This window comes from Polistes canadensis, unplaced genomic scaffold, assembly GCF_001313835.1.
Source record: "Polistes canadensis isolate GaletaPanama2010 unplaced genomic scaffold, ASM131383v1 scaffold_2, whole genome shotgun sequence".
Lineage (NCBI taxonomy): Eukaryota > Metazoa > Arthropoda > Insecta > Hymenoptera > Vespidae > Polistes > Polistes canadensis.
The window spans coordinates 2,101,100-2,126,296 of NW_014569549.1; the positions used below are offsets into that span (position 1 = coordinate 2,101,100).

Genomic DNA, 25,197 nt, shown 5'->3' on the forward strand with positions numbered 1-25,197 from the left:
AAAGAAAATGCATTTCAATTTCAGATTGTTTAAATTTACGATTCATTTAATTATTTAACACAAAGTTATGCAAAAAATATTATATCTAACTTATAATTAATAACACTCTTACAATTATATAGATAATTTTCTTTTTTTTTTTATTTTTTTCTATATTTTATTAACAGAAATGAGGTTAAAATTTTCTCTCGAAGAAATTTCGTATAACGACTTTAAAAAGACTTCGATCGACCTAATTCGAAGTTGTTTTTATCGGTGTACGTGTCCACGTAATAATCCTGTTAAAGAATAAAAGAACACGCCTCTTTAAAAAAAAAAAGAAATGCATTCGAGAAAGAAGGTTTGATCGAAAAATTCTTTTCGATTAAATGACGATGGGATATAATTAGGCCAAATTATGTAGAAACCTAGAAATTCTCGAAATGACTAAAAATTAAATATAAACATTTTATAATAATTATTTTGTACAAAATTACCACAACTTGTAAAATAATTGTTATTTTATGCGATTATAAAAATTACTAAATTGATAACTCCATTTTAGAGTTATAAACTGAAGAAACTTGGAAATAATATTAATTTTACTATTTGCTATTTATTAATAAATCATTATTCAAAAGTTTATAAAACTATAATAAGAAATAAAATATAATTAACATACCCAAATAGAAATAAAGCTAATTTTTTGTTTTTAACATTAAACGTACAGATGCTTCATGTATACCTACTTCTACTATAACAGAACAAATAACCTGTCTTTAAAAAGTCATATATTAATTAATCGAAAAAAATGTATATTGTAGTCTAAAATCACGGAATATAAGTTCAACGTACCGTCTTCTTTAAAATATAACAGCAAACTGACTCATTATTCTCCATGAAAGTCAATTAAAATTTCTGTTATTAATTCTTATTGGTATGACTTGTCGAAAAAAATAAATTCTTTTTATTACGAATATTATTTTCGCTATACATATATGTCAATGATGATTTTGAATTGAAAATTTTTATGTAATAAGATATCAGATCGAAATTATTTAATATTCAAAGTATATAAATAGATATGTCAATTTTAAACAAATATGCTTTGTATTATTCTTACTTTATTGATTATATAAATTAAATCTGATACACACACACACACACTCATATACCACCAACAAACATTAAAACCTTCCATAATCTCGTTCAATAACCGATAGACTGAAGGTTCTATCTCATTCTCTCTCTCCTTACCTTTATGCTTCCTCTCTTTTCATGTCGTTTCATAAAATTTCATCGTTTAGATCAAAGAAGTTAAGAAATTGCTTAAGAAGTTTCATTTAAAAAAAAAAAAAAACTTTCAAACTAAATTCAGATCATTAAAGATCATGATTGCTTTCTACATAATAACTTGAACCGAATTAAAGAACCCAAAGAAAAATGATTCTTTTTCTCCTTTATTTTTTCTGGATATGAATATCGATCTCGAGCTTTCATGCTTCTGATAAATCCGTTCTATTTCTTTTTTGCGTCAGTCATACGTGTTTATCTAATCTCAACGTCAACATTTTATCAACGTGTCGGCGTCGAGGTAATACGACGAACGAAAAGCTTCGTATCGAAAAATTTCTATATATGCTATTTCTCTTTCTCTCTCTCTCTCTCGAAATAATCGACGTGACACCGTAAACATGCACGCTATTTGTTAATCGAAAAAAAAAAAGGAAAAAAAGAACGTTTTCCGTCGACCGTAAAAATAACTTTTCAGGAAATTTAATCGTTTTGATTCATTGTCAGTATTCACCTAATACGAATTTGTTATTTTCGAATTATCGATACATCATATATCTTCTTACTCTTTTCCTATCTTTCAATTTTATTGTTAATCTTTTTATATTTAAATTCTCATAATAATTATTTTGTTTTAAACATAAATTTATATTACCTTAATGGTAGGAGAAATAAAAAAAAAAGAAAAATTAAAACAAAATGAGAGAATAAAAATGATAGTCAAATGGGAAGGAACATACGCAAGATCGATGATCAGTGTCGTAACACGCGATCCGATATGCACAGAACAGTAACGATAACCCACCTTGAACAATAGCTAGATTAAGGGCTTTCAAGGGCGGTACGATAGACTCGTAATTTCAAACAACGCCGTAGCTAATTCGAATCCGTTACGAATTCTACTCTACATTTATATTGGCTTAAAGTTAGATAAAGAAAAGTAAAAATGAAAAAAATACCGAAATGATAAAAACCTTTTAAAGACCCTGAAGTTTTTACTACTAACGATTTGCTTCCTTATCTATACTAATACGTTGACAAAATGCGGACTACATGTATAGTTATTATACTTATATATTTTTTGTTAAACATTAAAATAAATGTGTATAAAATTTAATATAATATGCGACAAAAGTTCAATATGAACTACTTCATAATATGCAAAGAAAAAGTATAGATTTAATTTCAGCAATTAAAATAAACAACTGGAGTATACTATGTACTGTAAAATCATATTTCAAAGTCACATAATTGAAAAATATAAGCATTTCCAAATTCACAAATTGATATAATTTACTTTTCTTTTCTAGAGATAAAAAATCTATTTCTAAAATTTAACAGCATATTTTTGTGTTAGTCCTTGTATAATTACTATTCATTTTTTTCCGCATGAAAAATTAGTTAATCGTAGAATACAAAACTTAACAACGTAGTTGGACTGCTCTTCTGTGGTTTTGACAATTTTTATTTCAGATGTTTCTTTCTTGGTTTCCACTTCTTACTTTTTCATCTTCTGTTAAATTGTTATACTTCGGCAAGCGTAATGAAGAGAGACTCTCTCATTTATCCGGACAAATAAATGGATACCTTTTTTTCCATGGTAATTTTTTCTATTCGTTTTTTTTCATGTTTCAACTAGAGAGTTATCTACATATATAAAAATTTGTAGAAGTTATGAATATTCGAGGATATGCATGCGTTGAACCTTTTATACGCTAACAAAACTTTTTTTTTCCAAACTGACATCCGCGTTAACTCGAAAAATTATTGAGCGATTTACTTCTACTTAGACTCATTTCATTTGTAATTAATTCAAACGTTAAAAACTGATTAATATTTTTCTTTTTTTCTTTTTATATTTTATTATAACATCAAAAAAATATAAGTGAAAAATTGAACCACAATTTGGAATACTTTCCGATTTTCTTTTTTGTTACCGTTCCAAATTTATTTCGATAAATCAAACGGCAGATAAATATTTTGTAAAAAATAAATGTGGTTTTCCTGTTTGAGACAATTACGAAAGATGAAATTGAGAAGGTCGTTAATCCCTATGCACTCGGTGGTAACACGACTTTCGAATAAACATCATTCCTATAATTATATTAAAATTTTTCAATATAAATTTATATTTATGTTATTTAAAGATCAATAAATATAATAAAAACAATTTGCAATACTGTATCTTATTTATTTTATGAGATAATAATTCGCTGACATAAAATCGTTACTTCTTGACTCGATAAATGATAAAAACCCTTTTATTAATCTCTTCTGTTCTATCAACGAGTAACAAATAATCAAAGAATAAAACGTACAACTAAATTAATGGAAGTAACAATGAGTTAAACGTTCCGATTGACGACAAATTGATTACGACCGTATCGTTGAAAGGACTTAATTACTTACTGAAAAAGCGTTCAAAAGCTTTCGTTAAAAGCTTATGGCTATTTCTTGACCACAGTATCGATAAGAGGAAAAAGAAAAAAACGGAAAAGAAAACCGTTCAACACGTAATACGCATCGTAGGAGAAGATTAATCGGTACCACGCGCCTGTTATTTGTCTCTTCTTTTAAAACGATCATTTCTTAACACATTTTTACCTTCATTCATTCATTCGTTTGTTTATTCCTTCATTCCTTCGTACAAGGAAATATTTTAAACGTATTATATTTTAAACGATTACTAAACCTTCGCTAGAAATATTCTTTTATGACGTAACATGACTAAGAAATAAAAAATAATTAAAAAGAATAAAGAGAGAGAGAGAGAATAAAAAAAAAAATTTTAAGATACTTCTAAAGTCGATATTACGTAAAGTATTTGGCTCTCTCTATTTCTTATTTTTTTTTACACCTTTTTCTAATTGATATCAGTAAATATCGTACTAAGCAAAGATATGAATTTTATCATTCGATAGATAACGGTAGTACAAATAATCGTTATCAAAAATTATTTCGGTCATTAAAGATTCTATTATAATATCAACAATGCTTATTTAACTTAATAATCGATTTTTAAGCGTAAGAGAAAAAAAATAATTCCTTTTTTTTCTTTTCTTTTTTTTTATATACATATATGCAAATAAAAAAGCGTACGAAAAAATTATCGATATTTTCAATAATATTTCCGACACCGTGTATATGCGTTGATATAAAATTAAAAGAAAAATAAATGTATTTGTATATGTGCCTATAAATGCATGAATATAAAAATATCGCAGGTGTAACATAAACTGCAGAAACTCAATTATGATGACTCAAAAAATGGAAATAAGGAAAACAATTTAAAGGAAAGAAAATAAAGAGGAAGATATAAAAATAACGATTACATCACTTTTCTATTCATATACCAATGCGAATGATATCCATTTCATAATTCTTCTATTAAATTTAGTAAATACGTTCACGGTTTCGAAATGCAAAGTGAAATCGAAATCGAAAATGAATTATTAGTGGTAACGTTCTTCTCAGTATTATGCTGTTCAATGGATGATCAAGCGCGCCAAAAAAATATATCAAAAGAAAAGGTACTACATCGATATCCTTTTGCTATTCTTTCTTCTTTTTCTTCTACATTTTTTTGTTCTCCAACTAATCCGCCTAAATGTTTTCTTTGTGTATACACGACGTAGGTGATACCTAAAGGAATCCAAAGTAAAGCTGAAATAATTAGCGTGAACAATTGTAATATTTTTTTTGTTTCCTTCGAAGAGGATCAACGTTTCGAGCAAATCTTATTAATATTTTCGATCGATTTCGTTTTCAAAGAACGACCAGAAGAAAATTCGCGCGCGCTCGAGCAGCAGCAGCAGCAACAGTATCCTCAAATTTCGTTAATTAATTTTCGACAGGTGGAGGAAAACAAACGCCCGAGGCCAATTTGTCGAATGACGAACACGTCGAAAAGTTTGCTAAATGGATTCGCACGAAATAACTAACGCCCCTGGCGAGAATAAGAATAAAAGTAATGAAACGAATTATAATCTATTGTAAAAAAAAAAAAAAAAAAAAAAATAGTAACTTATACCACGACGAACGATCGATGATAAAATTACGATCTTTCAAGATAAATTTCGATCGAAACTATGATTCGAGAAACGATTAAANAATTTGTCGAATGACGAACACGTCGAAAAGTTTGCTAAATGGATTCGCACGAAATAACTAACGCCCCTGGCGAGAATAAGAATAAAATCTCTTTCCCCTCTCTTTATCTTAATTATAAAAAAAAAAAAAAAAAAAAAAAAAAAAAAATGAAATAGTAACTTATACCACGACGAACGATCGATGATAAAATTACGATCTTTCAAGATAAATTTCGATCGAAACTATGATTCGAGAAACGATTAAAACGTGTCCGACCTTTTCCTTTTTTTTTTCTTTTTTTTTTTTTCTAATATCTACGCGACTATTATTAAAATATTTTTAAAAAGATAAGATAAATACAGGTTACTTTACACGTATATACTACGTTCGATATTTTTCCTTTAGATAAAATAAATAATAAGTTTAGATTGAAAACGCGTGGCCGTTCTTGAGATAGAGCGTAACGAGCAAGCACTGCGTATTGGAAAAACGACTATGCAACGACGACGGCGAGGCGCGCGTTTGACAGTTCACCTTGACACAAGGATTTGACCGACGAGTAGAACGAGGGAGCAAGCAAGCAAGAAAGAGAGAGAAAGAGAGAGAGAGAAAGGGAGAAAGAGAGAGAACGTGATATTCTCTGTCTTTCTTTACTCCTCCCTCAACCCACCCCCGAAGATGCCGGCGGGTACGTCGTATACTACGACACTGGTCAAACTTGGCTCTCCTTTGACCACTATAAAAATGACATTGACGCGTTTGTAAAAAAAAAAGCACTCACCAAATGAAGCACCGTGTTGACAACTTCCCGATTAGACACCTGTCCCACTTCAATCAGCCCGATCAGGACGGCGAATTTCAAGCTGTCGTTCATCGCCATCGCCACCACCTCCTCCGGTCTCTTAATATCACTAAACGGTGGACTCTTCATGTCCGCCATCGTGCCGATTTTCGACGTTGTGGAATGCGATCCTTCCACAGGAAGAAAATCTACGACAGTTTACGCACGTACCGCCTTATCAACGAGAGCTTTTCACCGTCACATGATAATACAACACAAATTGATCTGCCATCTTTGAGAGTAGACACTGTTGTGAGGAGTTTGCCAGTACGCCAAAGGCAAAAGTTCCTAGAACAAGGAGCGCGCGCGCGACACACGTCCGTGCTGCCGCCTGTCGGCTGAAACACTAATATAGCCGGCGCGCGACGTACACATCCAATGGTGGGGGTAAACCTACCTGTTCTTCGAGAGGAGTGACAGACTCTCGTGATAAATTACTGCATATTATCTATCCTTTATTTTTATTGAAAAGGGAAATGATACTAAGTAAACAATATAAGCGATTGGATTGATAATTAAATAAATTAGAGTTATTAATAGATGAGAAAAAATAAATATGTATTTACTGCTCTGACGTTTCGATCCACTTATGATTTCTATAAAATAAAATATATATGTCGAATATAATTTACAACGATAATTACTATCGATTTCTTTTTCTATTTGTTATATTTCTTTCGTATTTTTTTTTTCGTAGATCTTATTCTTCGAAATTCTATTTATATATCTCCTTCGCTCTTTTCTCGATCCAATATATTTTTATCTCTAATTGGATATTCTTTCCGTTCCTCTTCTTCTTTTTTTACTTACTATTTCTCATTTACTTATTATTCGTTTCTCCAAACTTGACTAGAAAATATTTACTATTAATTTAAATAAATTATAATTGCGTATTGTAATTAACATTACGAATAAATCGCGCGCGCGCATTAAGCAATAAAATATAAATACCTTTAATACAATTTGAATTTAAATATGCCGGATGCGTGACCATTATGATCTTGAATTTGATGCTAGGGATATTTCTTTCATAACACGGTCTAGCAACTTTGAAAACTTACTGACAATGAGAAGTATTTGACGGAAGAAGAAAATTCATTCTTATAAACTTTATTATCATACGGAGTAGTTTGAGCTTTAAAGAATCCATGACTAGTGTAATGACTATGTTGACGTGACGAAATTCTAAGATAACCACAGAGACTTCTTGTAATCTAAATTATATTGATAATGTTTCTAGTAGGCTTGACAGGTGGAATAGCCACTGGAAAAAGTACTGTAGCTAATGTATTTCGCGAACATGGCATACCCGTCATCGATGCCGATGCGATTGCTCGTAAAGGTTAGATATGATTAATTACATTGCTAATGTCACTTTAAATACGAAATGAATCTTTTCATAAGAAAATAAAAATGCCAAGAATTAATGGAAAATATAAATCAGCTTCAATTTTTCATTATTAAAATGACATAGTTCGTGTAATTAAATGATATTATTTTTTTTAAATGCAATGTTCCTCATATATATGCATATTTACATATATACATATACATATACACTGCAATTTTGAAAGAATATTTTTTTACATACATTCCTCTAGGTGTAGATCAAAGTCCTTCAAAATGATTTGCATCTTTTTAATTTGTCGACGTGTAGAAACTTCTTGAATAAATAAAGTATGTATGTATTTAAAAATACAAAGTTTCTTATTTAGAATATTAATTAATCAATACTATTTTTTGAATTTTAGAAAATATAGCTGTGTAATAACAATCTTTTTTTTTATATTTTTAGTTGTCGAGCCTGGGAAACCAGCTTGGTATAAAATACAGAAGGAATTTGGGTCTGAGGTATTCCTCACTACAAAACAACTTGATAGAGCCAAACTAGGTGATTTAATTTTCAATGATATTGAAAAAAGGAAAAAATTAAATGCCATTACACACCCTGATATATACAGGGAAATCTATTGGCAAACATTTAAGTATTTTGTACAAGGCCATCCGTTTATAGTCCTGGAATTACCGTTACTCTTTGAATCAGGACATATGTTGAATTATCTACATAAAATTATTGTTGTAACCTGGTAAGTTGTTAATTTGTATTTTTTAATTAAACCAATAGTAATACTTCTAATTATTTATATTTTTCAGCGAGGAGGATCTACAATTGCAAAGATTAATGGAACGTACAGGTTTTACGGAATCTAAAGCAAAACTAAGAATAGAAGTACAAATGTCTTTAGAAAAGAAAGAAGAAATGGCAAACTTCGTAATTGAAAATTCGGGAAGCGAGCGTGATACCAGAGAACAAACCATTAAAATAATTAATGTGTTAAGATGTTCGAAATACCATTGGAAATTACGTTTTATAGTTGGTTTTTGCTGCACTGTTCTTTTAGCTGGTGCATATTGGTTAAGAAATAGATCATTTAAATCTCTACCAACAACAGCATAGATATAACTCTTTTAACTAAAGTTATAACACAAATTCTGATAAAGATGAGGAAAGCTATAAGTCAAGTGTGGTCATTTAATTTTTCTATTTAAAAAAAGTAATAATTGCAAACGTATGTGCATTGACACACTGCTATTAAATCACTGCTACCTTCTTTTATATGTATATTTATATATTTCTAAGTGAAAAATGAAATATATAAATTCGTCGGTAATTAAATATATGTACAGAAAGATGTAAGGCAAACTCCTTCACAATAAATGATTACAGTACTGTACATATCAAAGATCTAAAAAACCAGAAATAACGTTATATATATAAAAAGTATTATTAAATTACAACTTCCGTTTTCTATACAATTAAAAATCCCGCAAACGCAACAACAAAAAATTATATGATTCGTATGTCAAAAGGAATTATGTGGGATGAAAAGTGAATTTGTAACATTGCGTAGGGCTTTACAGATCTAAAATTGTTTTGTTATATTATTTAAATAAGAAATAAGTAATACTTTAGTTTTTTTCAAATATGTATTGCAATATAATATTATTTGTTGTTATCGACTATTTTATATATGAAGATTATTCTTCTTTATACTTAATTGCATTTATGCTAGTTTTGCTGAAGTTACAAAACATCGTAGATTGTATTCATATCGATGGAAAAAATAAATGTAATATGTGGTGGTACATATAATAAAGCTTCGGGATTTTTAATTAAGTTTCTTTTTTCTCGAATTTTTACAAATTCGAGTTCAATAATTCTATTTCTGTCATACGTTACTTATCAACGTACTTATCAACATTTTGTTATTTTTTAATTATTTGCAAGAATAAATAAACTTTAAATATTTTTTTATAATTTATTATAAATATTTGATATATTCCTATGATTAGAATTGATAAGAATTCTTACCTTTTTTTCTTTTTCTTATTCAACTACAACGATTTTGTCAAAAGCTTACATAAATATGCACAATGGGCCTTGATGTGTATTTAATTTATTAAAATATTGCTATTTTATAAGAATAGTCGACTTATTTATTGAAAATGGGAATATAAACATTTGTCTTGGAAGGGGGAGAACAGTTAAGCAACAAAATATTTACAGCCTTGCATACGGAAAACAATTACAGGATTCGCTACTATCTTAACTCGGTGACAAATCTTCACTGCGACCTAATATATTTCCTTCTATTTTGTACTTACATTAATTTAATAATCTAAATGAGTTCCTTCTCATACATATATCTTACTTTACAATTTTTCTTACAGATTCGTATAACTACCTTGCAAATGACTGACTACACGCATAGATTGATATTTTTGTGATGTTTATAATATAAAACAAAGTAAATTATTTATTGTTTCTTTACTAACCTCTAAATAATCAATTATTTATGCATTAATAAATCTGAAACAATTTATATTCCAATTATACTTTATCTGATTACATTCATACTTCCCTCATTTACTACTTTGCAGAGTGAATTTCTAAAAAAAGGAGTAAAAATATGATATTCGAGAGAAATTAGAACCCAGAAGGAAGAAGCAATATATACAAACCGTGTGAAGATGTATGAACATCTTAAAAGAGTGCATAGAAATTGTACTGCTATAAGAGTCGCGTTTTTACGTTTACCCTGCATAATAAATTATATAAATTGTTCGATATAAAGAACAGTAGTTCTGTCAATATTTTTTTTTTGGTATTCTTTAAATACATCTTTTAGATGTACATAGACGCATTTCGGCTAGGTACATTTGTGTTTGTTACTTTCTGCATGTTCATCATTGCTTTACAAGCTATTATGTAAACAAGTTCATCCAAAGTTTGAGCCCCAAAATCACAAATACAGAAAGCAACTACCTATTCCTTGACTCACCTAATAAATCGAAAGCTTTCTTTCGTCGATGCATTACTGCAAAACAGGCCTAAGTTCTTGAGTCATGATAGGATAGGAAACCAAAGGTGCGGTTGCACCTGATATTGAAAGAGGTAAACTGGCAGGTTGTTGCGTATTAGGTGGTTGTTGATTTGTCGCTTGTGGACCTGAACCACTCATCGTGATAGTCTGTTGTGCCATGGTCACAATAGGTGGTGGGATCGAAACGGGAGCCATGGATACCGCGGCAATAGATACGGGTGCGACCGTAGCTATGCTTACTGGAACAGTAGCTACACTCGCTGTAACCGTACGTAACGTACCAGCTGCTACTGCAGCATTGACCATTTGTTGTGGAGTGGGAGCTTGAGACGGTGGAACAGTGTTTGTAATTGTAACTGCTGGGACTGTTACAGCAGTCACATTTGCAGTTCGTTTCCCCGACATTCTCAATTGAGCATTTTGATCTAGCAAAAACTCATTGGTTGCGGTTAAATCGCTGACCTATAATAGTAATAATAATACTATTAATAAATATTTGATGATTCACCTAAAGAGTATATTACGAATCCGATAGAGATAATAACCTGTTTTTTTAATTCTTCTATATTCTTTCGTAATAATGCATTTTCATCCTCTAAAACAATAGCCCTAGCTTCATTACGAGGTATTACTGGATAATAATAGCCTGGTGTCACCGGCTGTGCTGTATGTTGACCAACAATTTGCGAAGTTTCGAAGTGGACGACCGTCTCTCCGGAAACTATTCGTCGTTTTGGCTCCGGTGGCCCTATGTAATCTGTTGGATGCTGGGATGTATTGTAGCCATTACTTGCAACTAAATTGTGTTGCTCTTCCATCGTCCAATGAAAACTACACAAAATATAATTTATTATTCAAATAGAAATAATTTAATTTTTAATCGCAGATAATCGAAAAATAAAACAATGATCTAAGAAATATTATGATGAGTCATCCATTACTCACTTTCTATCCTCCTCATATCTACGACTTTCGTTATTGCTAGGACTGTTGAAATTATGGGGAGGTCTTGATGCATTATTAAGTGCCGCTTGCGTCAAATTATGTTGTGGCTCATCCTTCTTTACGTGTCTGTATTTACACTGAATTCTCTGGCAAGTACCTTTAATAAAATCTTTGCACAGAGGATACTCTGACTTTTCACCATTACTTTTCAACCTATTTAAAACATGAGTTGGTAACTCTCCCGTTGCACGAAAACGTTTTTCTTCGTTCTCTGTACAATGTAAAAATTTACAACCCGGCCAATTGCACATGCCATTTTGAAAATCGTGACAAAATGTGTAACCCTCGACCGGATCATCGTCCGAACGTTCGTGAAGATATTTGCAACGTTTCCCCCGATGGCAAACATTCCTTAGAAAATCTCTACAAATGCGAGTTGGTGAAGTATCGCCATTCGTGACCTGTCCATCCGACATATTTTTATTTTGCTCGTTGGATGAATTTTCCACCTTTTTATTCAACTTCTTCATTGCTCTAATATCAGCATTACAGGATTATAATACAATAATTGTCCTGGTGTGGTTCGTTTTTACTAATTATAATATTCCCTTTTCCCGAGACGAATTCCTGTAATTAAAGAAAGAAAAAAGTAATAAGAAGTTAGAGAAACAAAGAGAATAAAAATTGGTATCTATTATTACGTATATATCTTACGTCGATACTAACGTGTAAGAAGGCATAGCATACAATATCATCTTTATATTCAAATGATCCTTCAAACCGCGAGGTACGTATCAGCGCGTATTTTCCTATCTAAATTACATAATCTATCGCATCACGTCGCAGAAGCGACGATGCTAACGAAAGAGATTCATTCATGAGGTCTACGCTATTTCAGTAGCATATGGCTAATTGATATGAAGCTGAATATAGGCTGAATTATCAAAAGAATGTAAAATACAGATACGCAGCCTGTACCATATGTAATTTTTTTAAAATAGCGCTCAAATCGATTGCGTTTTAATATATCATTTTTTTTTAAATACACTTTTTTTTCTAACTTTACAGGTTTGTCCCACGTATAATTTTTAATGATTATTTTTATTTCAATGAACGGTTCACATTATAAAATATCTCTCATAAAAGCGTGCACGTGACAAAAATTGTAAAATATTAGACAACAAAAGATTGATAAGAGTAGTAAATCACAATTGTGCAATTAAATTAAGACTTTTTTTTTGTTTTCTTTCTTTTCTTTTCATTTTAATTTATAAAAATGTCTGGATAATATACATACAACTATAAATAATTTATCGTTTATTCTACTATGGTAGTTGCACATGCCTTAGGTCTTATAAAATGAGAAAAAGTACATTCTCAATTAAGTTAATTTTTATTACATTCTTATATGACTTATACATAAGTATTAAGGTTATATCAACAATATTATGTATAAGTAAGATTTACTATATAAATTTCCACGATTCTCTTGCCCTTTTCTAAATTCAACTGACGAAAGTGACAATCGTGAGATTACTTGATTTTCTTTCCCTCAAAAGATACATATCGAGAACAAATGTGCTGGTAATTATAATAGAGAATTAAGTAAACAGAATTTTTTTTATTTATTTTATAATTTACTTTTTTATTTAAATAATTTTTTTTATTTAATCCACTACCATAATTACCAGTACAAATAATCTAATCTCTTCTTTTCTCCCTCTCCTTGTCCTGTTATAATTACATCTCTTTAATTCTTTTAACGCGAAAAATGTTGATCGAGCAATGGCACTCTATTTAAAACTAACAAATTAGGAAGATACGATTAAATTTGATTATATTTATATAAAAAGAATTCAATGGAAAAGTGTACACTCGCAATAATCTGATTTTCTACATTTTTCTTATATTGTTTTTTCTTCATTAATTTTCAATTTTTTCTTTTCGATATATAGATGCCTAGGCCAATTTATCGCTGTAAGATCGAAAACTCCTTGTATCGATTAATTTTAAAAAGGTCTACAAGTATAAGAAAATAATCTGCTTAATAGTTATTAGGTCGGTCGATTAGATATGCCTTTTAATGTGATGATATCAATGCAAACAAAGAGATAAATGAAACATGCAAATTGGAAACAAATAAAAATTGTAACATAATCTCTTTTGTTTCTTTTTTTCTTTTTTGTTCAGCAATAATTAAATAAGAAAAGATAGTGAGTATTTAAAGCTGTTGCAATCCGTATAGACAAACATCGATTACGAGCGAATAAATATATAATCGTAATTATATGCTACCATTAAATAGAGAACTTGCAGAACCGTTACAAAATCAATTTTATTTTAAACAACTCAATCAATAACATGCCTGTGCATGAAGCACGCTTGTGGTGAAAATCTATGCAACACATCTTTTTACAAATAACTGAACACGTGCCATATATTGTGAAACGACACTTCACAACTATAAATGATAATACATGAAACATATTTAAAATAATGAAAATATTAATTTCAGAAGTACAAGAATTATAGTGTCACTGTGCGTGTATTTGTGTGTAAGTGAATATGCATAATAGATATCATTGACGGATCAGAAATTTGTTGTAAGACAAATTTCGCAATAAGAAATCTTGAAGAAGAAAAAGAAAAAGAAGAAAAGATTTACAGCCTCTTTACTTCAGATTTCATAAAAATTTGTTCATATACATAATCTCGACGGTCGATTGTAAAAAACCGCTTTTTTTTTTGTTTATATATCTTTTCTTACTTTTTATTTGTTTTGTGTTTGTTGATTTTTATTTGTTACTTTCATACGCAGGCAAAAACAAAAAAACATACAATAAACAAAAATATTACGAGATAATTATTGAACACACTTTGCTCAGTTAATTTTGTGTCATAGCCACTTGCCATTCATTGATCGATCCAGCGAAGACGTTGCATTATAAATAATCGCGACGACGTATTAACACGAAGCGTGTGGCATTGTAATCCGATAATAAATACCACACTTTGAAAAGATATGATTATTCAGATTGGCAGCATATTGAACATTTTCAGTGATATTGTCTAGTTTCTTCTCTAAATACGTTCCACCTAGCCGTAGTTTCATTTTAAATCGATACACAATGCATGTACTCATAGAATATAATATAATACTGCCTTTGATTTTTCATTCCTCCACAAAGATTTAAAAAGAAAAGAAAGAAAAAAAAAACATTAAAACTGAAAATTATTGAATTCAGTTCGTTAAGGATACGTTCATTTATATATCATACTATTTACAGATTTGTTTAATCTCAATCGTACAAAAAAACGATAAGAGTTTTTCAGATAAAGAATATGAATTGTCCAGACCTAAATCCATTTCTATATAATTGTACAGAATAAACCTTGAGTTTGTGATTGCACCACATATTCTATAACTATATTGTGTTAATTTTTTATTATTAATATTAATTATTATTATTTTGTTATTATTATTATTATTATTATTATTATTATTTTTTATATTATTATTATTATTATTGTAGATAAAAAATTAAAAAGGAGCCATATTACTTCTCATAAAGAAAATTATTTACAAAAGCAAAAAAATATTAGAAGATTTTTTCTAGCAACATGCACACTAACGCTATTACAATGGGAACAACATAATGTATTGGCACAGTGTAGGTTGCATTTAGCAGATCACCACACTGTTGTTTTAATGTCGTATATTTTTTTAATAGTTCTCCCCTTTCGATTAAGAAGGCATTGTACTTTTCTTTTACTATTACTAATTCTTCATTAACTTCCTGCATCCTTTGAGCCTCATTTTTTGCACGATAATATATTTCTTTCAACCTATCCATAATAATTTCGGTTGGTCCATGAATCAACGAGTCTCTTAATTCTTCTAATTCCTGTTTGACCACTTGTTGCGCTTCTAGGCTGTCTTCATCTTTTAAAGAATCTAAAGATCCAATTAGAGTGTGCAATATGTATTCTTTTGAATGCAAACACTGCTGCATACTTTCATTCTTAGTCATAGGCTTTAATGTCTTAATATAATCTCCCTCTAGATGGTCTTCTTCGCAGTCTTTATTTAAGTCAACTTTTTCATTAACATTCTTCTCTTCGGTTTGTTCGTACTTCTCTGATATATTTTCTATTCCTCTGAAAGATTTTTCAGAATCTATGGCATCGCTTGACTTTTCTAATAGCTCGCTCTCCTTTTCCATTTGTTCTGTTGGCTCATAATAAACTTCCAACTGTTCACCATTTTCATTAGACGCAAATCTAACTTCTGCTTTATGAGGTACAAATATTTCTTTAGTTTCTCCAAAGGCATGTTCTTCTTTTTTGTTTTCTATAGTTGATTTTATACTGACATCATCACTAGCAATACTACATGTTTCATCCGTTGCATCTGAATCTATCTCGGTATCCAAATTAATATCCACATTGTCTAGGTTAGCATTTCCATTCACTAATGTTCTTCTAGATGGAGGTGGCAAAATATACTCCGTTAAGTTATCGTGTCCTATTGGCATATCATCCAATTTTTCTTTCGTACTAAATGATTCAGAATTTGCTACTTTTAATTGATTGGAATCTATATCGTGTAAATTAAATTGGTTATCTTGTTCTTCTTTTAAATTAATTTCAGAATCCATTTCCATATTGCCAGGACTAATAGAATTTAATTTATTCAAAATTGCATTAATAGCATCTATAGGATTCTCACCATCTTTTGAATCAAAATGTTCACTAGTTACTAATTTTGGATCCATATCTTGCAGAGTTTGCATATAATTTCTCAGGGCAGTGATCTGCTTAAAAATATTAACCGAACTTAATCTAGATATTTGTAATCTTGCTAACAAGTTTTGTTCTTTTGCCTCTTGACGCTCCAATCTGTTCAATATAACTTGTATCTCTTGTTCCGCATTTTGCTTCACTACTTTTAAGTTTTCTTCTGTTTCCAAAAGTTTATTTGTCGTTTCTTGAAGTTTCTTTTGTACTTCTGCATATTTGACACTAAGTTCTTGTAGCTCATTTTGAGCATATTTTGAAACACTGTGCAAACTCTGATTTTCTTCTTCGGTTTCACTTAATTGAGTTTCTACATGAACTAGCCTTTTAGTAATTTCCAGCTTTTCTTGTAAAATTTTTTGTAATGCTTCCTTCGCCGTATTTTGATATTGTGCTTTTTCTTCTTGAAGTTTAACGAGTTCATTTCTAATCTTATCTTCTGTGTAGTTTTTTGAATAAACAACAAGCTGATTTTCTACAGTTTCGACCCATGATAATAAACGATCCTCCGTTATCAATGTTTTCCATGATTGATTAGTAACTTTACGAATATTTTCTACCAATTGTTGAAGATGCCCTAGTTTAGAATTAAGTGCCTTTTCCCTTCTAGAAGCTTCTTGTATTACTTGATACAACTTATATAAATCTTCCAAAGAAACATTACTACCTATCGAGGTAATGGCTGTGCTAGGACTAGCTTTGACTTCTTTACCATCAGGTAGATAAAGCTTTATCGTAGCAACTATGCAACCATGTGTGACTTTCTTTGTATTTTCTACGACATCCACTCCAAATTGAACTATGTCCCCAGAATATACTTCTTCGGCTGCAGATTCTGAACCAGAAGTACTTAACCTTTGATTATTAATGAATGTTCCATTGCTACTACGAGTATCTTGTAAATAAAATTTACCATTAGAATACCAAAGCAACGCATGATTCCTTGATAATACTCTACAGTCAAAGATCGCATTATTTTGGGCAGCTCTTACCCTGGCCACCGACCGACCTATTTTCACAGGCTCTTCCAAAGTCAGAGTACGTTCTTGAAATGGATGTGAGTTGTCCCTGCAAATCAGGACAACTTTTGGTGCCATCTTATTGTCCTGCATGTTGTTCAAGCTCAGGTTGTTATTATTCTGAGCAGCAGGATAATTGGCATTTTGTACCCATCCACCACTGGCTACAACCATAGCCGAATATCTTGGATGCACCAGACAGAGTTAACTCTATTCCAAAATAACCTTGAAAATGTAATAATATTCTTTAACGATAGATCGTCGAGAAAAAATGCGGAAAAGGAAGATAAAAATTCGCACGCAGTATTACTATATCGTTCATCGAGATAAAGTTCAATCAATCGTTTCTTCTTAATTTCGTGTACTTAGGCACGCACCATGTACTTCGTACACACCCGAACCTCAGAATTCGGTCACGAGAAGAATCGTGCTCGAAACTCTTGCGACCTACGACTCGTCACGCCTCCTCGTGACAGACGAATTAGCATGATTTCAACGATGGAAAGAAATCTTTTTCTTCATTAGTATATTACGTTATTCGTCGTTGTCGTTGTCGTTGTCTTTCTTTGATCGTTCTTCGTTCCTCTTTAATGAGGAATTTCGTTCTCCGCGTATAATATATCGTCTCGGTACGATAGTATCGAAATGAAAAGATGTTTCGTATTATTCTTTCTACTTTAATTTTTCTTCTACTTAAGAAAATAATTCACTGCACAAGCTGTATCTTCCCAAATTGATGATTGATTATACAGGGTTACATGAAAAAGGTATGTTTCTCGAAATAAGCAGATCGGCCACTGTCCCCTTCTCTTTCTCTTTCTCTTTCCCTCTCTACACGTTAGCACTTTCCTCCCTCTAAACGAGTCCTCTTTTTAACGCCTCCTTTCCTTCTCTCTATCTTGCACTAACTCTTCCACCTTTCGCTTTTACGCTCTCTATACGTCTATATATTTTCACTAATCTCACACAACATATAAGACAAAAGCAATGCTTGAAGATACATTGTTCTAAAGTCAAGAACAAAATGACTTGGAATTATTAAATGATTTGTAATACTGTATATATTCCAGTCGGTATAGGAGAAGTTTGACAAAATTGTCAGCTGCGCAACTGAACTCGCGCATCGGTCGGCCATGTTAACAGCCGCCAATCGCCGTCCAACATCCTCAACTACACGTACGTGTACACGGATACACACTGCTATGTGTATGTGCGTGTATCGCTTACGGCAGCAAATATACCTGGAGCCCGTAATTCTTAACCGCTATAGGTTATGTTATATGGAACTAGCGAACGAAAGAACAAGCGGCCTGGCAAGAACTTGTCTCTATCGGTGGGAAATATCAGAAACAGGAAATTAACTAAATAGATAAAAGAGCGTTTTTATTCGTCATTCTCTCTATTCTCATATGAATGTCTATTTAAAAATAATGAAATATATCGAGAGGAATATGTGAAAAAAATTAATGGTGATATAATAATATCACATTTATTAATCCTATATTCATTCAAAGACATTTAAAAGCAAACGATCTAAGCTAACTTTATCTTACTTTGTTTGGTATTCTATGAAAATGAGTAATTCTTGATGATGATGATGATGATGATGATGATGATATAATTAAAACACGTACATATTATGCATCAAAGCGTACTACAAGGGACGAGTTCATTTAATCGATTATAATTAAAGACCAATCGAATAAATAACGATTAAATAAAAAGTTAATAATAAACCTGATATCACATTAAGAATAAGATTTTCCTTCTCATTAACGCGAATATAAAAGACGACAAATCATAATATTATATCGTCTAATCCTTTCACTTTTGTGTCCTCTTCGTTTTGTGCGAGCGAGCGGCGTCCCATTATGTCACGTGATCTATCTCCACGCCGATCTTAATAATTTTAAATATGCGCGGGCGTTTCTTTCTTGAATGTCAATGTAAAATCTTTTTTAAAAATATCACGCTACAAGCTTTAAAATAAATCTTCGTATCGATTATTTTTAATATGCTTCCGAGTTTTATCAACTTACTCGTCTATACATTAATATTTTTTCTACTTCTTAATATTTGTTTTAAAATGTATTACATTTTTTAAATATAAGAAACACGAAATAGATCGATTCAGTGTCAGTTTTAAAAGCATCTATGTATAATGCAGTCTTTTCTATTACATTAATAACGTCACTACGGGAGACTATGTTTGTTGTACGTTTAGTACGTGTTATAAGCACGGTCACGTCTTAACCTCAAAATCTGGTTCTTTATTGAAGTATTTCCTATGCATTTCATTTTACTAACAACTATCTAAAAATTAAAAAGATATGCGTGTAAATGCGAAATTTTTATTGATAAATAAATATTTTAACGTTTTCAATCAAATTTAAGATAATTTTGAATGATAATAAAAAAGTGACGTTGACGTCAAGAAAAATTTTTGTTAAGGTTAAAGTTTACATAAACAATTTCAATTTCTGATATTAAGTTTTAAAAATAACTAAATAAAGTAAAATGTCAGATGAGGAGGATTATATGTCAGATAAATTTTTGGAATTATCTGAGAAATGCGCTACGCCAAGTCTAGTTTATAGACACACGGATAAAAGACAGTTTGAATTAGAAAAAAAAAAGGCAGAGCATGAAGCAAAAATGAAAGAAAAAAATAAATCGATACATTTAATAGAGCATGAAAAACGAGAAGAGGGCTTGTCTAATGCCATAACAAGTAATAACAAAGGTGAGTTCTACAAATAACTTATGAGATTAGTTCTATTTATTTACTATTTTTCTTTTTATAGGTTTCGCATTGCTTATGAAAATGGGATATAAGCCAGGACAAGGTATCGGAAAAACAGAATCAGGTATCATCGAGCCAATTGGGGTAGAATTAAAAGCTGATCGACATGGGTTAGGCAAAGCACCAAAACAGAAAGTAATCAAAAAGAAAATTGTAGATACACGATTAGATAATTCACACATGAAAGATTTTCGAGAAAGAATGGCGGAAAAAAAATTAGAACAAATGTTAAAGATAGATTTATACAAAAGTCAGAAGATTTGTCAACAACTAGATACTAAAGCAAATATAGAAGAACCTCAGGAATCATGGTTTTGGTTAAATGACACAGAGAAAGAAGATGAAAGTGAAGAAAAAGAGAAAGACAATAACGAACAAGAAAAAGAAGAAGAAGAAGATAAAGAGAAAGAAAAAGAAGAAGAAGAAGAAGAAGAAGAACTTACTGTTAACGAAAAATTAGATATTCTAACCAAATATTTACGTGGAAAGTACTTTTATTGTATTTGGTGTGGTGTATTATTTGATAATGAAGATGATTTAAGGGATAATTGTCCAGGATGTACAAGAAATGATCATTAGAAAGTACATTAAAAAATAAAAAAATATTCAATTAAATAATTTAATAGACTAGTTTTATACATTACACTGTTGTTTAACGTTACTAAACGTAGATACGAGTTACACAGGATGACAAAATGTTTTAGTAAAGGCAGGCAAGTTCCTTCGATACAGTTACCCCTACCATGTATAAAAACATAAAAAAGCTATTAAATACATGATGCAAAATATTCTGAAAATAGTATATCATGCTAGGAAATCAAGCACATTATAGCATAAAAGCTAGAAGTGGTTACAATTGCTATTAAGTCTTAGCAGGGGTTCGACACCCCAAGCTGTTAAATGCTAGAGGGTTACTTTCTTATAAAAGCAAGTGTTTCCTTTTCTCTGGTTTCATTTCTCTTTTGTACTTTGATCAGATCTTTACTAAAAGAAAACTAATCCTCTGCAAAGAAAATCTTTAAATATTATTTCTATAATGATTAAATTCACCTCATTTTTGTTAATCATTACATCCTGGTATAATTTCTGTGTCATTGGACAGATATTAGAAGATGAAAATTGTGAAACATTACAATCAGAAATTCATATTACTAAAGGTCAGAGTATTAAAATATACAACTGATAAAAATAAAAATAAAATAAAAGGGAAAATATATTTATACTATTTTCTTTTATAGATGAATATGATGAAGTTGGACATATAAAGAGAACATGCAGCGGTGACATATCAGTCACTAAGTGCGAAGGATTTTGTACCTCACAAGTACAACCAAGTGTTATTACTGCTACTGGATTTGCTAAGGTATACACTAATTATGATGTATAATGTAAAAATACATGTGAATTATAAAATAAAATACATACATACATATATATTCTTCGTTTTTCAGGAATGTTATTGTTGCCGTGAAAGTTATTTGAAGGAGAGATTTGTTATTTTAAATCAATGCTATGATGCAGATGGAATAAAATTAATGAACGACGAAGATGGAGTTATGGAAATAAAATTACGAGAGCCTGCAGAATGCAAGTGTATAAAATGTGGAAATTTTTCCAGATGAAATATTAAATGAAATTAACTTCAATTGATGTAAAATTGTGATAACAATAACTTGAATTAAAAATGTGGAGATACTTGTACTACTGCTTACAATAAATTCTATTCATAAAAATATGTTATCTATATATACTTTACCTTTCCAAATGTCATCATACACCACTTTTCTTTACTAAATAAATTCCATTACGAAAGAGAGGAAGAGAGAGATACTAGCAATAATAGACAAATATTATTAATATTTGAATATGTGTAACCGAAAGTACTTTACCGAAAATTCAATAATTACAGAAGTATCAATTGCATTAGCAATAATATAAAGTTAAATTTTAAAAATTTTACTATACTTTTTGTAATATCTAATTAAATTTTTAAAAGCAACATTAAGTTATATATTCATGTATGATAATATTAAAAACATATAATACATTAATGATATACAAAATGAAATAATAAATCGGATATTTGGGTCTAGTGACTTAATATTATTATTTCTAATGCTCTATTCAATTTGATCTTTAAATAATAATATAACTACTTTCAAGCCATGATTAAGGGAATATATAATTTTTAACGTATTAAATATTATTTACATAAAATTCTTCAAAAAAGCAATAAAATAAAAATAATAAAAATTTATTAAATGAATATATAAAAGTTTATTGCTATTATGTTATTTAAGAATAGAAGTAGTTATAATAATTGTTTTAAATAACTGAATATTATGTGTTTTTATATCGTGATATATGTTTATTAATACTTCTAATTATGTGTATTTATAAATATAACATTAATAAATAATTTAAAATTATGTGTAATTCTAATAATACTGTTTTCCAAGATCCTCAAACGTTTATATTAATTTATATGAGTATACCATGATTTCTCATATGTATAAAATAATATCATAATGCTAGAGAAAATTTTTAGTTGAAATTGATAATAATTTCGCAAAGAAATAGTTCCATAAGTATTTCATTGTAAAATTGAATTAATTAAAAAATATATGAATAGTTAATATTTTGTTGTTATAGGAACATGTATTAAAAATTTATACCATTCATTATTTTGTTCATAATAGTATTATTTTTGAAATTTTGATTACATAATATTTAATAGCAATAACCTTTTATCATAGAATTTAGTATAAGACTATAAATACTATACGCATAAAAAGAGGTGAAAATATAATAGTTGTTTGAATTTAATATACACACCGTTAACATTATTTAGGAACGTAGTTGAAAGAAGGGAGGAAAAATGGCCACCCGCAGAGTATAAAAGCTAACAGCGAAGGCTCAACAAGCACAGTAAAGTGCCAGAGAGCGAGCAGAATGTATCATAATAAAAAGATGTTTTGGTGCCACATAGGTAAATAAATACAAAACTATTTTCAATTATCAAATATAAAATATTTAAAATAATTAACCTTTTTATAACTTATAAAAGTTAGATGTAATAATGTTGAATTACTTACTGTGTAGTTATAATGAGTTTGGTGATGTATACCCTTTTCGAGAAAACCAAAGCAATTGTAGGAATCGATGAATGTCAAGCGACTCCGGTGATACACTTTCTCCAATATCCAGGCTGTATTCCAAAGCCAATACCAAGTTATGCTTGCAGAGGACGTTGCAGCAGCTATCTACAGGTAAAATAAAAAATATTTTAAAGTAATTAAAAGAAAGTTGTTTCAGCTTTTAGTTCAAATCAATAGGAATTATAATATCTCATTTTTACCCAAAACAAAGTTCAAAATAGTTATATTCTAATTCTATTAAAATGATTAAAAAAACAGTTCAAAGAATTTGAAAGTAATTACAATTGATGGAATAATTGACTAACATTTTTATTTTAATTTTAATCATTTAATATTATTTCATTAATATTTATAATAAAATCAAAACTTATTTATTAGCAAAAAAAATACTACAAGTGAAAACACAGAAAACATTCAAAAATTGAAAAAATGTTTTAATTATTGTTTGATTATATCAAGAGTAAACAAATAATTTAAAATAAATTTAACATTCTTAAGTAAGCCATTGTTTTGGATACTATTTGAAAAAAATATTTGATAACTAAATATATTTTGCATATACTCATACTATCTTGGTCATTTAAATGAATATAAATAATTATAAAATAAAGTTTATATATAAAATTACCTTTCGCTACAGGTGTCTGGATCAAAAATTTGGCAAATGGAAAGAAGTTGCATGTGCTGTCAAGAAAGCGGCGAAAGGGAGGCTAGTGTATCCCTTTTCTGTCCGAAAGCAAAACCAGGAGAGAGAAAATTCCGAAAGTTGAGTTTATTTCCTTAAACTCTTTATTGAACTTAAAAACTTCTCGTGAAACACCATAAATTTTTCAAATCTGCTTTGAAGTGTCGTTTTCTTATTGATGTTAATAGCAAACCGTTTGACACCACGAGTTTTGCACCGCCATATTGTTTTGTGTAGAAACGGCCAGTACTAGAGGTCCAGAAGATGACGATCGCGGGAATTTCAAAACATTATTGACATGCATCTCGAAAATAATTTAAAACAATGTCATTTTAATAATTTTTGTTATGATTCAAATCATATTTTTTTTAATTCTTCATATTTTTTAATTCAACAGAAGTTAAAATATCACGTGTATACGTAATTTTTGTCTAAAGTTTTAATACATTTTTATTTTTTTTATTTTATAGGTGGTTACCAAAGCCCCGTTAGAATGCATGTGCAGACCATGCACTAGTGTCGAAGAATATGCTATAATACCTCAGGAAATAGCCGGATTTGCTGAAGAAAGTCCATTTGCAACGTCTGCTCATTTTAGACGATCACCTGGTCTGCAGTAACTTCATTTTTAATCTCTTGATGTATTTTAAAAATATAATAAATTAATATGATTAAGAAATAGTATTATGCGGACCTATGATTAAAAATATTTCTTCTATTCTCTTAATAATGTAAATTAGTAATCTAATGAAAACATGTTTAAAACGCCATCTCTGCCGTTCTAAATTCAAAGTACAATTCTTAACCAATTTGGATGAATAATATCTCATTTAAAAGATGAAGGTTCAAACCTTGCATCTTACTTTTCGAAATTTTTAAAAGGGTTTATTTTCTGTGAAAAAGAATGTTTCAAAAAATATTTTGTCTAAAAATTATGCTGATATAATTATCACCAGAAACACTGTTTCAAACATTTTGTAGATGACGCGCATTCTTAAAGAAAAATTGCTATTTGTAGCGACCTGCTGTCGATAAGCAGATTTCCACTTCATCCTATGCGACAACTAGCGCCGCCATCCTCACTACTCATTCTTTAGCAAACTACTTTAGCACTAGCACTCTAGCACAGCTAACAGCGCTTCTAGGAGAATATTAATATTTCCATAGTTACAAAGACGATACTTCCATTCCAACCGTTGAGCA

At 29.9% G+C, this 25,197-nt stretch overlaps 7 protein-coding genes across 9 annotated transcripts in view; 4 read left to right on the forward strand and 3 right to left on the reverse strand.

Annotated features, from left to right (window-relative positions):
- Window positions 1–6,485, reverse strand: part of LOC106784849 — a 126,136-nt gene extending 119,651 nt beyond the window's left edge. Inside the window, exon 1 of the mRNA XM_014744799.1 lies at window positions 6,143–6,485. Coding sequence (XP_014600285.1) covers window positions 6,143–6,301 — 159 coding nt within the window. The 5' untranslated portion in view covers window positions 6,302–6,485. The remainder of the gene's footprint in view (window positions 1–6,142) is intronic.
- A 731-nt stretch (window positions 6,486–7,216) lies between these two features.
- Window positions 7,217–9,376, forward strand: LOC106785069 (dephospho-CoA kinase). Its single transcript, XM_014745217.1, has 3 exons — window positions 7,217–7,544; window positions 7,998–8,289; window positions 8,357–9,376. The coding sequence occupies exons 1-3, from the start codon at window positions 7,433–7,435 to the stop codon at window positions 8,658–8,660; spliced, it is 708 nt and encodes a 235-aa protein (XP_014600703.1). The 5' UTR covers window positions 7,217–7,432; the 3' UTR covers window positions 8,661–9,376.
- A 299-nt stretch (window positions 9,377–9,675) lies between these two features.
- LOC106785039 (zinc finger CCCH domain-containing protein 10-like) lies at window positions 9,676–23,334 on the reverse strand. 3 transcript variants are annotated; one of them, XM_014745177.1, is made up of 4 exons: window positions 23,247–23,334; window positions 11,533–12,159; window positions 11,133–11,418; window positions 9,676–11,049 (listed from the first exon to the last, which is right to left on the reverse strand). In XM_014745177.1, the coding sequence occupies exons 2-4, from the start codon at window positions 12,060–12,062 to the stop codon at window positions 10,579–10,581; spliced, it is 1,287 nt and encodes a 428-aa protein (XP_014600663.1). In that variant the 5' UTR covers window positions 12,063–12,159; window positions 23,247–23,334; the 3' UTR covers window positions 9,676–10,578. The 3 variants fall into 3 exon arrangements, with proteins under 3 accessions (XP_014600663.1, XP_014600680.1, XP_014600671.1); XM_014745194.1 differs by lacking the exon at window positions 23,247–23,334 and adding an exon at window positions 14,443–14,750; XM_014745185.1 differs by lacking the exon at window positions 23,247–23,334 and adding an exon at window positions 12,259–12,553.
- LOC106785036 (sarcolemmal membrane-associated protein) lies at window positions 15,066–19,227 on the reverse strand. The gene is made up of 2 exons (XM_014745163.1): window positions 17,659–19,227; window positions 15,066–17,573 (listed from the first exon to the last, which is right to left on the reverse strand). The coding sequence occupies exon 2, from the start codon at window positions 17,520–17,522 to the stop codon at window positions 15,132–15,134; it is 2,391 nt and encodes a 796-aa protein (XP_014600649.1). The 5' UTR covers window positions 17,523–17,573; window positions 17,659–19,227; the 3' UTR covers window positions 15,066–15,131.
- On the forward strand, window positions 19,382–21,150 carry LOC106785060 (G patch domain-containing protein 11). The gene is made up of 2 exons (XM_014745204.1): window positions 19,382–20,091; window positions 20,153–21,150. Exons 1-2 carry the CDS (start codon window positions 19,866–19,868, stop codon window positions 20,728–20,730), a joined length of 804 nt encoding a protein of 267 aa, XP_014600690.1. The 5' UTR covers window positions 19,382–19,865; the 3' UTR covers window positions 20,731–21,150.
- LOC106785075 (partner of bursicon) lies at window positions 20,971–21,876 on the forward strand. Its single transcript, XM_014745226.1, has 3 exons — window positions 20,971–21,308; window positions 21,390–21,514; window positions 21,603–21,876. Exons 1-3 carry the CDS (start codon window positions 21,188–21,190, stop codon window positions 21,771–21,773), a joined length of 417 nt encoding a protein of 138 aa, XP_014600712.1. The 5' UTR covers window positions 20,971–21,187; the 3' UTR covers window positions 21,774–21,876.
- LOC106785085 (bursicon) lies at window positions 23,248–24,720 on the forward strand. Its single transcript, XM_014745240.1, has 3 exons — window positions 23,248–23,420; window positions 23,950–24,073; window positions 24,463–24,720. Exons 1-3 carry the CDS (start codon window positions 23,259–23,261, stop codon window positions 24,612–24,614), a joined length of 438 nt encoding a protein of 145 aa, XP_014600726.1. The 5' UTR covers window positions 23,248–23,258; the 3' UTR covers window positions 24,615–24,720.
- The last annotated feature ends 477 nt before the right edge of the window (window positions 24,721–25,197 follow it).

Coding starts and splice junctions, on each gene's coding strand:
- LOC106785069 (XM_014745217.1), top strand. CDS start 7,433: ATGTTTCTAGTAGGCTTGACAGGTGGAATAGCCACTGGAAAAAGTACT. Junction 7,545..7,997: donor CGATGCGATTGCTCGTAAAG/GTTAGATATGAT, acceptor TTATATTTTTAG/TTGTCGAGCCTGGGAAACCA. Junction 8,290..8,356: donor AAAATTATTGTTGTAACCTG/GTAAGTTGTTAA, acceptor TATATTTTTCAG/CGAGGAGGATCTACAATTGC.
- LOC106785039 (XM_014745177.1), bottom strand. CDS start 12,062: ATGAAGAAGTTGAATAAAAAGGTGGAAAATTCATCCAACGAGCAAAAT. Junction 11,419..11,532: donor AGATATGAGGAGGATAGAAA/GTGAGTAATGGA, acceptor TATTTTGTGTAG/TTTTCATTGGACGATGGAAG. Junction 11,050..11,132: donor TAGAAGAATTAAAAAAACAG/GTTATTATCTCT, acceptor TTACTATTATAG/GTCAGCGATTTAACCGCAAC.
- LOC106785036 (XM_014745163.1), bottom strand. CDS start 17,522: ATGGTTGTAGCCAGTGGTGGATGGGTACAAAATGCCAATTATCCTGCT.
- LOC106785060 (XM_014745204.1), top strand. CDS start 19,866: ATGTCAGATGAGGAGGATTATATGTCAGATAAATTTTTGGAATTATCT. Junction 20,092..20,152: donor CATAACAAGTAATAACAAAG/GTGAGTTCTACA, acceptor TTCTTTTTATAG/GTTTCGCATTGCTTATGAAA.
- LOC106785075 (XM_014745226.1), top strand. CDS start 21,188: ATGATTAAATTCACCTCATTTTTGTTAATCATTACATCCTGGTATAAT. Junction 21,309..21,389: donor AGAAATTCATATTACTAAAG/GTCAGAGTATTA, acceptor TTTCTTTTATAG/ATGAATATGATGAAGTTGGA. Junction 21,515..21,602: donor CTGCTACTGGATTTGCTAAG/GTATACACTAAT, acceptor TTCGTTTTTCAG/GAATGTTATTGTTGCCGTGA.
- LOC106785085 (XM_014745240.1), top strand. CDS start 23,259: ATGAGTTTGGTGATGTATACCCTTTTCGAGAAAACCAAAGCAATTGTA. Junction 23,421..23,949: donor GTTGCAGCAGCTATCTACAG/GTAAAATAAAAA, acceptor CTTTCGCTACAG/GTGTCTGGATCAAAAATTTG. Junction 24,074..24,462: donor AGGAGAGAGAAAATTCCGAA/AGTTGAGTTTAT, acceptor TTTTTATTTTAT/AGGTGGTTACCAAAGCCCCG.